This window comes from Ptychodera flava, chromosome 22, assembly GCF_041260155.1.
Source record: "Ptychodera flava strain L36383 chromosome 22, AS_Pfla_20210202, whole genome shotgun sequence".
NCBI classification, from domain to species: Eukaryota; Metazoa; Hemichordata; class Enteropneusta; family Ptychoderidae; genus Ptychodera; species Ptychodera flava.
This window is the reverse complement of record NC_091949.1, coordinates 18006307-18019488: the sequence shown is the minus strand read 5'-3', so window position 1 is coordinate 18019488 and position 13182 is coordinate 18006307. Positions and strand designations below refer to the sequence as shown.

At 39.6% G+C, this 13182-nt stretch overlaps 1 protein-coding gene across 1 annotated transcript in view; it reads right to left on the bottom strand.

Annotated features, from left to right (window-relative positions):
- Positions 1-2069: 2069 nt before the first annotated feature.
- LOC139123369 (phenazine biosynthesis-like domain-containing protein 1) overlaps positions 2070-13182 on the bottom strand; it is a 22709-nt gene continuing 11596 nt past the window's right edge. Inside the window, exons 3-10 of the mRNA XM_070689519.1 lie at positions 12668-12766; positions 11730-11839; positions 10999-11028; positions 9464-9552; positions 9303-9327; positions 8916-9108; positions 6290-6352; positions 2070-2360 (exon numbers count right to left, since the gene is read on the bottom strand). Coding sequence (XP_070545620.1) covers positions 2248-2360; positions 6290-6352; positions 8916-9108; positions 9303-9327; positions 9464-9552; positions 10999-11028; positions 11730-11839; positions 12668-12766 — 722 coding nt within the window. The 3' untranslated portion in view covers positions 2070-2247. The remainder of the gene's footprint in view (positions 2361-6289; positions 6353-8915; positions 9109-9302; positions 9328-9463; positions 9553-10998; positions 11029-11729; positions 11840-12667; positions 12767-13182) is intronic.

Here is a 13182-nt window from a genome sequence, read left to right as displayed (position 1 = left end):
GATATATATTCACAGCTCATTCAAAATACAGCTCATTCAAAATGTACTGTATTCAGACTTTAAGATTGACACTTTGAAATTCCTATCTTACAACTGACATGTCAACAATGTCATTAAAACATAGAATGACTATATAAAATATAAATATATGTAAAATGTAAAATAATTATATATATATATATATATATATATATATATATATATATATATATATATATATATATATATATATATATATATATATATATATATATATGTAGATGAAAGTCCGGAGCTGGACCTATAGCTCTAGTTCAACTATTGAGCACTCTGCCAGTCCGATGAAGACATCAATCTACGTCCTGCTCGTATATATATATATATAATATATATATATATATATATATATATATATATATATATATATATATATATATATATATATATATATATATATATATATATATATATATATATATATATATATATATATATATATATATATATATATATATATATATATATATATATATGTCCACCTTTTGTTTTACCTATGTCGCGCGCCGGGGGGGGTCACCCTGTTTTCGAAATTTGGAATAGGGGGGGTCACCCTGTTTTCAAATTTGGAATAGGGGGGTCAGCCACTTTTTGACGTCAGCAAAAAATAATCCACCGCCCCCCCCCCCCAGGCCGAAGAAACTGACCAGTCCCTAACTATTTCTTCTCGGCCTCAGTAGTTCGGCAAAGATTGAATATTTTGAATCAAGATGGCAAAAATCAGTAGGCATGCGTACATCTTCTTTATTAAATATATAAATGAAGCATGCAAACGAAAATTACGAGCCTAGGTAGTTTTTTCAGATAATTTAATGATATAAATAAATAACCGTGGCAATCAAACGACTTACTGGCGTTTCACATTTGTGTATTCACCCGTGAATTCAAGATGTTCACGTCCAGCGTGAAGAACAAGGAAAGTTTTATCTGAACGTGTTGCTCATGCGCATTGTCAGGCTCATAAAATTTGTTTATCGTGAATATTGTAATTTACCGTATCATCCTCGGGTTTTACGAATCCGTGTCTGTGAAAGTCCATCGCAAACTGTGTTGCACTTGACGTGCAAAATGTTGGAAATCTTGGGCGTTTCATGGTCAAGAACAGTGCTGCAGTTAAGGATCTTCGTTTGGCATTGGCGATTTTCAACTTTCTTTAAGTTGAACGTACATGATGACGAAGCTCCGCTGATAAGAAATTTGCATTTTGTCGTCCAAATTTTATGGCGCGATGTAATATGACGCTGCTATTTAACGAACTACAACTAATCCAACGAAATGGACGTCAAGATTTCAAACTAATTTGCATATTTTAAACTGACACGACATTGTTCCAGGTATACGGTGACAATAAATCTACAACAGATTACTCAATATCAAACCTACGAACAGTAAAATTCTGAAGGGCAGACAATAAACAATAATGTTTTCTTTATCTGGACAGACTTACTATAAAACGTAACAGCCGTATGGAAATGAACTTGCGCTCATTATTCGATGAACTCAAAGCTGGAAGTCAACAGAAATGATCGGATTAACCGGCATTTGTACCGTACCATAGTGATACAATATAAGCGTACATTTTGAGGAGCAAACCCGGGCAAGCGATATAAACAAAAGCATGTGACATTTTCAACACATGTGGCGTTATTATCTGAAGAATTGGTGCCGCTCAGTGGGCGTCCATCTGAACTGCAGTGCGCAAAGTTTGATATTACATTCTCTTGAACCGTAAAGCTCCTTAATAGCTGTAACAGAAAGTGCCGATGTTGTCCCGCTCTCAAACCCTGTCAAAATGCCGAGTGTTCCAACATCAGCTCAGCCATGTTAGTTTAGAGTTCAATGTCATTGTTGACAACTAAATTCAAGTTCGGACTTACCAGTAATTACTCTGCCGACAATAATGTGCTGTATGGAGCATGCGCTGTGTTTGTAAGGCTAATATTTTGTCTCACACCATACCTTAAATAACACTATGTTCTCAAAGGCTATTTTGTATCGAAGACACCATAAAAATAAAGTAACACCAGCATATAGAAGAAAATATACATGACTTTATTTGTTACATACCATTGTAGAATTAAAGGAAAGGAATTCTTCAAAAGGAAATTCATGATCACTTTCAATGGCTAATCCTTGAGATCGGATGAGGCTGGAAATCTTTGGTTTTGCCCTGAATACGGGATTATTGCTGAATTTCGATGTGCTCTTCCACTATAGCGAGAATTTCGCCTGCATGACGATCACAGCATGTCCGGTGATGTCGACCCGTCCGTCGTCTCGAAGGCTGATGTGCAAGTCGCCACCTCGCGGAGAGCATTGTCGAGCTGTGGGAGAAATGTGAAATATTAATGAGAGGTCAATGAGTGGTTTCGATAAAAGAAGCGCCCGTCTTAAGGTGAACGCGCCTAAGGGACAGATATTCAAACTTTCGCAATTCTTATCTGATCTACCACGTGTGGGGACTCATTTTAAAGCTCTTGGTGTAAGAAAACGTTTCACCGTCTTAGTTTTTCGAAAATTGAAAATTTTATTTTTCCTATCGAGTTAACACAGGGATGGCGGTCATTGTGAATTCCAAATATCGGGAAATCTCAGGTAATTTGTTTCTGTAGTGTCAAATTTTGTACGGTGACCCCTGATTTTTATTCGTGACTCGGTAAGAGAATGAGCGAAAGCTTCATTGAGGAAAGTGTGGGTAAAAGTTTAAGTCTTTCACGTTCGAGGTGCATACTACCTTAAAAAGCGTGAAAGTACGCATCCTGAAAAGCGTATTATAGGGCTAGTCTCGACTAGCGTACAGCAATACCGTTCTGGCTCTATATAACAATTTCAAACAAATCAGTATTTATCTTTCGTAATGTAATACTACATCAACTTCAAATATGTGATAAAATAATAACTTTTATAAGTATGGCGAAGCGAAGTGCACTGTATTTTAGAAGAAGCATTCAGTGCAGATGTGTGTACTGTTCAGAAGGGTACAGTGCAGACAAGTGTAAGAACTTTATATTTACATTTTCGTGATGGGACGGGGGGGGGGGGATGGGGTTCACTGATGAATCATGTAAGTGGTTATTTCGTTTATTTCCAGACTAAATGGTTGTTCACGTACCATCACCAGGAAGAAACAGGAAATGTCATGGAGGAGGACGCCATCTACGACCAACAAGTTATTTTGCTCCGAGAAGGAGTTTGTAAATACGCCTTTTCCGTTCCCCTACCTACTTTCGGGGGGGGGGGGGATAACATCAATATTGAGGTAGCTACTCCTTCGGCCCCCTCGCGTTCCAAAAGTGCAACAGGGCATAACACGTTTCCTCGCCTCGTACTGTATATGTTTATCTTTTCTAATTTTATGCGTAATAGGTTTGTAAGTGGGAAGATACATTTTGAAAAAAGTTTGAAATTGCGATATGGAGATTCAATCGACATCAGAAAATTGGAGATCAGGATTTGTCTGTGCCCGGAGACCGGGCAGTGTGATCAGATATAGTTACTGTGTGTTGAATCCCGGATCACGGAAAACGAGAGAATCTAGGACATGTTCCTTGCTCAAGGACACAACCCCATTGGTAGTGTCATCAACTAACCATTAACCTCTGGGTAATGATGCAGTCATTAACTTATACAGCTTTATCTATTGTGGAAGTGACGTCACGGTATATCGTTGATGTAAATAGAAATATCACTTTATTCCCAAAAATTCAAATATTTCAATCTTGTCTGCTGAAGCATGAAGAATTACCCGATGTTGGAATGATATACGTTTTACGAGGGGCAGACACAAAATGTATCGAATTCGGTACTTTTTCGATCGGATTCGAACTCACAACATATGGCACCAAGTCACCTTGCAAAGACAACACAGTCAAAACCGTTCGGTCAAATCACAATCCTTAAAAAAAGAGTGGTTCAATAACCGAGCTAAGTTATTACAATTATTCTGATTGCGACCCCGCCACACGCTGTAGAGTTAATGAAGCACTCGCACTCACATACTCGCTATCACACATCGCACACAAACTTTATCAGAGCAATGAATACATCGTGAAAGACAGCCTCGGGGACAATTCTGTCCTCCAGCAGAGCTATCAACGGTACCATGGGTAGAATATTCAGTAGATTTCCGATCGGATTCGAACTCACAACTTACGGCATCCAGTCACCTAAATGGATTCCCGTTTGAACTTAAAGGGACAAAGTCGGCCATTTTTCATGAGTTTTATTTGATACGAGATACTGCTTATTGTTTGACATGTTGAAAGATACTGAATGAATGGGTTATTATGCATATATTTGACCCCGGTTTAAGACACGATACATGAAACCACCGCGAAAATGAATTAACGGTCATGACCATTAATTCATTTTTGCCATGGTTTCATTTAATTTGTCTAAAACCGGGGTCGAATATGTGCACAGTCTCTCATTTATTCGGTATCTTTCAACATGTCAAACAACGTTAACATAATAAGTAGTATCTTGCAGCAAACAAAATTCATGAAAAATGGCCGACTTTGTCCCTGTAATACTGGTCAATAAAGGTGCATAAACGGATAAGGATTCCTAACGATCATATCAACAGACGGTGACACAGAAAGTGACTGGAAGAGCTCCACTTTAACTTGAAGAATTTCTCTGCACGATTTGAGAATTCGCACTTGACTTTGGACCGGCCGTCACAAACAGTTCATTCATATTTCCATCGCGGAAAGAAACAGCAAATATGTCTTGAGCGAAATGCGTATAATTCTCAGGATAATAGATACTCTTAGGCAGACAGTTAGCTAACTGGCCAGAGACATACATATCTGCCGCTGAAAGCTAATGCCGTTATTATCGGGCAATAACTAAACCGTGCTCTTAACAGAAATGTTTGAAATATTTATTATTACGCTTAATTCCTTGCCTCCTTCAACAAATTACACTTTGTCGCCCTTTGTGCACTTGTCTTCGTATAACGCCCTCTTTAGCCAGTCCGCCCGTCTTTTCGTTCAGTCCCAAGTCAACGATTCTTAAACACAGGTCGAAAGAGTCAGGGTTTTTGAACGGTTGCCATAAGCAAACCAGATGATTTTCAGTTACATTCTCATTGGGGTCCGTTAACTTTCTGACGCTGGCGGCGCACTGACAGAAACGATATGTACATCCACGGAGATTACAAGCGCGGATGCATCTTCTTTTTTATTCTGTTTATCACATGACATTCGAGGTTATGAATACTGTTCTAGTGAAAAGCAATACGCATATAATATAGGTAGATACTATACAAATATTTCTGGTATGAAGTAGAAGGTCATGCAAATCAGATTTCCAGGTCCACCTGAATTAATATTGCTGTTCTGTCGTTGTACATTTCAGCATGGCGAGCCAAATTACAATAGAATCATTTCATGTGAAACAAAAGATCGCAAATTATCATCGAAAGACTGCATTTGCCCTGTTAGAACATCGATCCTTTGCAGCATAGAGGGCGCTTTGCAGAAAAAAAGATGAGAAGATATGAGAAAAAAGATATTTAACATATAACTATCACTGAAAATTCTTCGTAGCGAATCCACATATTTATACATCTTTTGATTTGTACTGTTTTAGGATGCGCGCTCTGTTGGATCATTGTCTACTTTCATGCATTAACCAAACAACCAACCGAAAACCAGTGAACAGCATTATTGTCAGCGGTCGTCGTTGTCACTTTAATGGCACATTAAGCGTGCATATTAAAGGCATTCACACTGTCTTTCGACCATAAGGTGTGAACGACTGCGATGACCTTTGACGACACTTTGGAGTTTTCTCTCTGTAGCTGAAAGCGAAAGTTGACGGTTGAGGGCGCACACGACTTCGGCTGTGGGCCCAATTAATTCGCTGTGGGAGAGCTAGTGACTGCCTTTCGAGCCGGTTCGCGCGCGATAACAAAAAACATGACATATATTTACATCATGAAGAAAAATGGCGTTATGAAGCCACATCCAACCTTATCTGGCTCTGATATTGTAGGCAAGTCTCATGAAAGAGGGAATTTCGCAAAACCATGGGCTTTAGCTTCTCAAAAATATGATAAAACAATTCTGAGCTTCTGAAATACCGCTAGCTATATGTTAGGAACCATATGTTAATTTTCACCTTGCAAACTTTATTCTAAATATATTAAACGTGTGACAATTTGAAAATGCTGACGCGAACAGTAAACTTAAGCCAAGTTACAGTGCGTATCAGGTGTAAAAGCCGTGAAAAGTTATTATATTCTCACCATAAAGACTCTTCTTATTCAGTTCCGTCGACCAATATCCAGCCAGTACGGCATGTGCTGATCCTGTGAGAGACACGTGACACCATGAACGTTTATTCTCATTATGATACGGACCATGCTAGACTGATACGTGCAGAAATTATGTATTTGTTGCGTTGACGGGTTGTATGGAAAGCCGTCGCTGTTATATCTTAAGTATTAATTAATCGTTCAGCATGGGTGAAAAGCTATGGACCGAGAAAGTGAGTGTTCAATTTTCAGAACATATTTCGCATTTTCAGAACATACTAGACATTGCTATCGCGTCATTAGGCTTTTGCAATAACACCATCGGCATTCGGTTGATCATGTTAGACTACAGGAATACCGCATTCAGTTAATCGCGTCAGCCATTGCTCTCACAACATCGGGCAATAAGATGGCCATTTTAGGCATTTGCAATAACAACATCGGCATTCAGTTGATCATGTTCGTAGGCCTACGGCGATGCCCTACTGGAAATGCATCACATAATCGGCTAAATACTACAGGCAAAGTTGCAAATACCGTGAATAATAAATTAAATTCCGATAACAGTATTGCCAATGCCTAAAGTGACCAAGTGCCTTAAGCAATTGGCTAAAATGCCAAACATGATCAATTTAATTTAATTTAATTTAATTTAATCAATTTAATGACGGTGATCATGGCTATAAAAATGACCATATCAATGCCTAATGATTTGAAAGCAATGCCTAGCATGTTCTGAAAATGTGAAAAATCTTCCGATGATAGAAAAGACAATGTGTTTAGTATGCATTTGTGACAGATACGACATTCCATAGGCTAGCATCCCAGCATCTGATGAAGGAATCTGTATGTCTTGGAAAGCTCTTGCTATATTACGTACTCTGTTGATTTAATGTAGCATGCGCCTCGAAAGAGAAAGACCTAAACTTTTGCTCAAATTTTCCTAAATGAAACTTTCAACCATTCTCTTACCAAATCAACAAAAAAATCAGGGGTTATCGTGCAAAGTTTGGAACCAGCGAGACAAATTACTCAACATTTTTCGAGATTTCAAATTCAAAATGGCCGCCATCATCGTGTTAACTCTTTTAGGGATAAATATTTTGCATTTTCGAAAAACTATGACGGTGAAAGTTTTTCTTTCTTCAAGCGCTTTAAAACAAACCTACAGGTGGTAGACCAGGAAAAAATTATATAAATTTGATCGGAGTCCGAACATCTGTCCCCGAGGTATGTTCTACCTTAATTGTGCCACCACTTGAATTATTACGGTAGAATGATCATCGGGGACAGACGTTCGGATTCTCAAACTTTTACATTACTTTTCTGATCTATCACTTGTGTGAGCTAATTCTAAAGCACTATGAATAAATTAAATTTTCACTGTCTTATTTTTCTGAAAATCGGAAATTTCATTTTTTTTTGCCCACAAAGTCAACATAGAGATGGTGGTCATTTTGAATTTCAAATGCTGGTATCGGTATATTACAGATTATTTGTTTCTGTAGAACTGTGACCCCCACTTTTATTCCTCATTTTGAAAGCGATTGATCGAAAACTTCCGTGAGGAAAGTTTGAGCAAAAGTTTAAGTCTTTCGCGTTCGAGGCACATAGTCCCAGAATGATTGATTGATACTACTTCAAGCTTTAGCAATTTGTCCGTTCTAAGCGTAGAGGGCGCTATTGCCCACCGAACTTGAAGGCTGATCTAAATTTTAGAAAGGAAAGGCAACCGGCGATGCGAATAAGCAGATGTTGTCATGTTGGGGATCGCTCCAGCATTGGAGTCTCCCAGTGGAAAGGCATGGAAAGCATAGAGATTGTGCGGAAAACACGCGGATAGCGAAAGAAACGCATTGAGTATGATATTAAAACCCATCTCCTGAACGAAAGGTTGGAAATCCGACGACGCAATGATGACGACAAGACAGGTAGTTTGGTGTTTCAAACTGCTGAATGGTATATGAACAACAAATATCTCAAACAAAATGTGATCGATGACTGAATATATCACAAACAACATGCTTTCATAGTGAAACCTTGGCGTATAGTCAATGCGAATCTGTCGTGCAAGAGAATCGAAATATAGAGCAAAAGCACCCTCTCTGTGACTCGGAGAGAAGTTCTGCTGTCATGCGCGTTATCCAAACCTCTTAGTGGTTTACCTCACGGCTCCAGCGATTCATCCCTGGGGGATCCAGGCGATTTTTCTGTCATTGTGACGACAACCGTTATACGTAATTATGATCCCTGCTGTACTGAGATGAGACTTTCTGAAACCCCGGCACTACTCGACAGCGACACTCAGGCAAAGGACAGTTTCACCAAACTCTTTATCTATATTTATTTATTGAATCCGAAACCAACATCTATGTAATATATTAATGTATACAAAGTTTATTAATGAGCGTCGTTTGGGTATTAATTAAATGGATGATAATTACCAATTTTCAATTAATAGTTTCGCTTAAACGTGCACCATATAGTCATTAACCTCCAGCTGTTATTATGGCCGTGTGGTAAATGCACGAAGAGGTAACTTGCAGCCTCTTAAAAATTCGCGCCAAGGCATTAGTAGACGACAAAAAGTGAGACAGAGATAGATTTCGATGATTACCTGTGACGGGGTCTTCCGGAATCGCTACCCAGGGGGCGAAATAGCGGGACACAAAATCATAGGCGTTCCCGTCGCTGTCAATCGAGTGGTTTTGGCGACTGCCGCGAAGTGTTACCATGACACCTTTCACATGACTGCCGTCGTCTGCCGCCATCATGGCGCCAATGTCCACTTTCATGGTCTCCAGCTGTCCCTAAAAAATTGTCAGCGATCGATAAAGATCAGTCAGCTGCTACGCGGGCAAAAACTGAAAGTTGGTTTGAAGGAATGAACTTGATTTATAAATTTTAATTATTTAGAGCAACTTTTATGAGTCTGAAACTAGATCTTGTCCCTACCTCATTGGCTGTTTGGAAATAATTCAATAAACAATAAGTGTCAGTCTACCAATTGGATATAAAATTCCGAGACGCTGCACATTAGCTCAAAACATAGAAATAAATTGGACAAATGTCAAATAAGCATTGCTGAGAAATAGAACAACAAACAAAATTCCCCAAACCTCAATAATACTAGCAACTTTGCAACGCCAAACCTGTCAGATTTACCTTGTGACACTATCTTGCAGTCTAACTAGAAGTTTTTTCATGTCTGTATTGTGACGTATATCTTGTATTGGTAACGAACCAATGGCAGCCTGTGGGAAGAGGGCAAAGAAGAAATCTTGTGAAATTCGAACTGTTTCGAGGGATTCGTAATCCTCTCGGCGATATCGACCAACGGGCCTGGACGTTTGGGAAGGGCGTAAAGACTCAGTTACACCAAAATAGCGTATTCGAGATCGGTTTGATATTTGAGCGCCTACTTAGCTCACTAACTTACAAAGTGGGCCTCGCCTGAACCACAAGACCCTCTTTCTCTACGGTTTATGTCTGAACATAGACTTGGTTCAAGTCTGTGATTTGTGAATGTTTGAGTGGGGTTAACGCGATGATTTGTGTTCTGTTTGAATGTGAAGCGCGTGAGTGGGGTGAACGCGATGAGTGGGGTGAACGCCACACAGGGGAGTTTCTCCCGGAATCACAATCCGGCGGAAACTAACCCACGTCTGTGCAGACTCAAAGATAACGCGTTCAATCGGTAGGAAAACCTGGCCTGGGCTGCCAAATTCCAAGTAGGTTTGTATGAAAAAGGAGAGACACGTGAGAAGTTACTGCAAATGATTTTATTTTTAGAAATTCACCGACGTGAACCAAGTCTAATCTGAACACGAAGACCGACTTTTACGAATCATGCGGGGCGCCCCTTGCGCTAGAACTTTGAAGTAGCCTGAATCAATGTTTACCGTTCGTGTAAATCACACTCCCATCATTGTGTAGTGACTTGTGTAAATATGTGCTGGGCGACTGACGCGAATCTGTGCTACTTTAAAGCAATTACGAAAATCCAGTGGAAGAGTATCCCACAGGATTCAATATGTCATCAATACTTATGATTTTTTTCACCATGTACGCTACAGAAGTTGTATCTTCCGAAAACCCGCCGCTATTTCGTTGATTAAGCGCAACCAACTGTAACACTCGCGTTAAGAATTGCGGATTAAAACTGTCGTAGCGCCAATAGGAATATTCAAAGGCCAAAAGGAAGCAAGCAATCGCAGGCCATACCCGCCGTGTTGTGATTTTAAGTAGACACACAATGTCAAGTATTTTCGCATTCCCGTTTCGCCACTGGCGGCGCTGTTGTAACAGCCGTGGAAACTTGACACACAACGGAATTCTTTAGAAGTACAAAGAAAATAAAAGACGTTGAGAAAAGTACATATCAACAATTTTTCCCCATCTACCATCTGTACATAGCAAAATTTGTCCGCATGGTTTAAAAAACGCACTTCTTCATTTTTCCCTATTGAAGACCTTCCTTGAAACTAGGTCATGTCAATACTCTTTCATAACATTCACACTCGCGTGCGTGATCCACCTTGGCACTATAGGACACTTAACAACTGAACGAGCTACGGTTTAGAGACACAGCAAAACACAGAATTAAATCAAAGCTATTGTAAGAAATAAAAGTATATTTTGATGACAATTAAGGGTGTCTCAACTCCCAACAAAGTTACACATAAGAAAGGTACACGTACCTGAACAACATTTGTCACCTGCTGTTCATTCTGCAAGAAAAGACGTTTCATGTCATGAAATGCTCTGCACAAAACTTTTGATGCAATTTTCCCCAGACCAGTTTACAAGCTGCGTTATCGTACAGCGGTGCGCTTCCCAGTTATCGGAGCAGACTTTCATCTCTCACAATCATAAAAGTTTGAGTTACATCATTTTGAAAACTTTGGAGAACAGTAAGTTTTCAGCATGGCTTTTTTAAATTCAAATATTCGATCGCTATCTCAAGTTTGTGGCGGCTATTTTATATTTCGAGTATTGATAAATTAAGATCAGCTGCATCTCAGACCCACGTTTCATTATTCATCATTGAGAATACAGGAATGGTTTGAGTGACAGTATGGGCAGCACTTATATAAAAACTTTGATATTCGAGATAGATGCATGGGCTATAGTTTTAGAATATTTGTGATCGATATTACAGTATTGTACAAATTTTGCTCAGAGAGAGAGAGAGAGAGAGAGAGAGAGAGAGAGAGAGAGAGAGAGAGAGAGAGAGAGAGAGAGAGAGAGAGAGAGAGAGAGAGAGAGAGAGAGAGAGAGCGAACGTGGTCATATATCATATATTGAGTGCAGGACAGCGTCAGTCAGAGAGACAGTTTCGGTCGGTAACTGGGAAAGAGACAGAATCCTACTCGAGGCAGACAATAAAGACAGGTATATGGCAAAGAAAGTATAACTTTTACACGTGTACCTGGTGCACTGTTGCATACAGGGGCAGATCCATGGTTACAGCGTCGCCATTTTTTCTGGTGTACAACGTACCACTGAGAGTTTCAAACGACAGCAATTCATTCTGATTTCCTGCGGTCATAAATGTCAAGAGGATAGGGCAATGCAAACCAAGTGGTGCTCAATGTTAAACAAACTTGTTGAACTCAAGGGCCACGTTGAAGGACAAGTGCCACTTGTAAAGTTGGAGAGATCAAATAAACATCGCGTGTCGGTGACGCTGCTAGAGCAGTTCAAGAAGCGTGACTAATCTTATAACTCACAACTAAGAAACTAGTTTGGAGAAGAATTTCACATTTTAATTGAAAGATTTTCCCTCAAAAGTCGCCTTTGCCGATCTACTACGCCGTTATGACAGGCAACGATACAGTTCAAAATACAAACAGACTAAATTTGTTTTAAAATATTCCGTTCCGTAGTTGTGCTGACAACGCAACGGTTTTCATCTCCTGGGAACGGCATACATATGGCATCCAGTGAAAATTAGCATAATATTGCGGTCTATAGATATGATGCCATCAACAAACCCTGAAAGTTAAGCAGCTGATGTGATCCGTTGTTACGACGCGTCACCAAAGGTTATTATCTGAGAACTTTTTTGGCATCCCTAATCAGTCACGTGCACGCGCAACGACGGCCTTCGCGTCACCAACAACACACTCACATTGAACAGGGGCGCATTCATGCTGGCAAAATGAATTTGTGGCAAATATAATTTTTGTTCAACTCGAAGTTCTCATGGCCCAAACTTTGAAAGAAAGGGGACAGAAGAGTCAGAAACAGTTCCAAAATTGCATAATTTGGAGTTCCAGGTTGATATGGTAACAGCAAGGGCGCGTCGGTTTTGACGCGCATGTACGCTGATCGTCGCTTTGCCGCAGTTTTTTATAGTTTACTTACCGAAGTGGGAAAATAAAACGAACGCTGACGCCAACGTTGCGTGTCCGCAGAGAATTACTTCGCTGACTGGCGTAAACCATCTCAAACCGAAGCTTTTGCCTGCCGAAATACAGAGAGGAAACATTTAGTCGATGCAATCTCAATACCTGCTATACCGTTACGATGGGACCTTAATCTCCTTCAATTAATTGTTGCAACCTATCATTAGCGTTGAGGATTATCGCCCCGACTAAGAACTCTTTTGTCGTAGCGGCAATCCCCCTGTTTGATGATCGATAACAAATACTAACGGGGACGATAGAGGGTAGTTAGTATAGACACGGAGATTTGGAGGAGACTAGATGGTCACACAGTTCATGCTTCTGCTCATCATTTGATAAATATTTAACCCTTTGAGTGCTGTAATTTTTCCCGCCAAAATTTTAGTGCAACATTTAACAAATTTTTATAAATTTTTCTGTAATTTTTAAAATAATTTTGGACCAAGTGGACACCACATGTCATTGGCCACATCT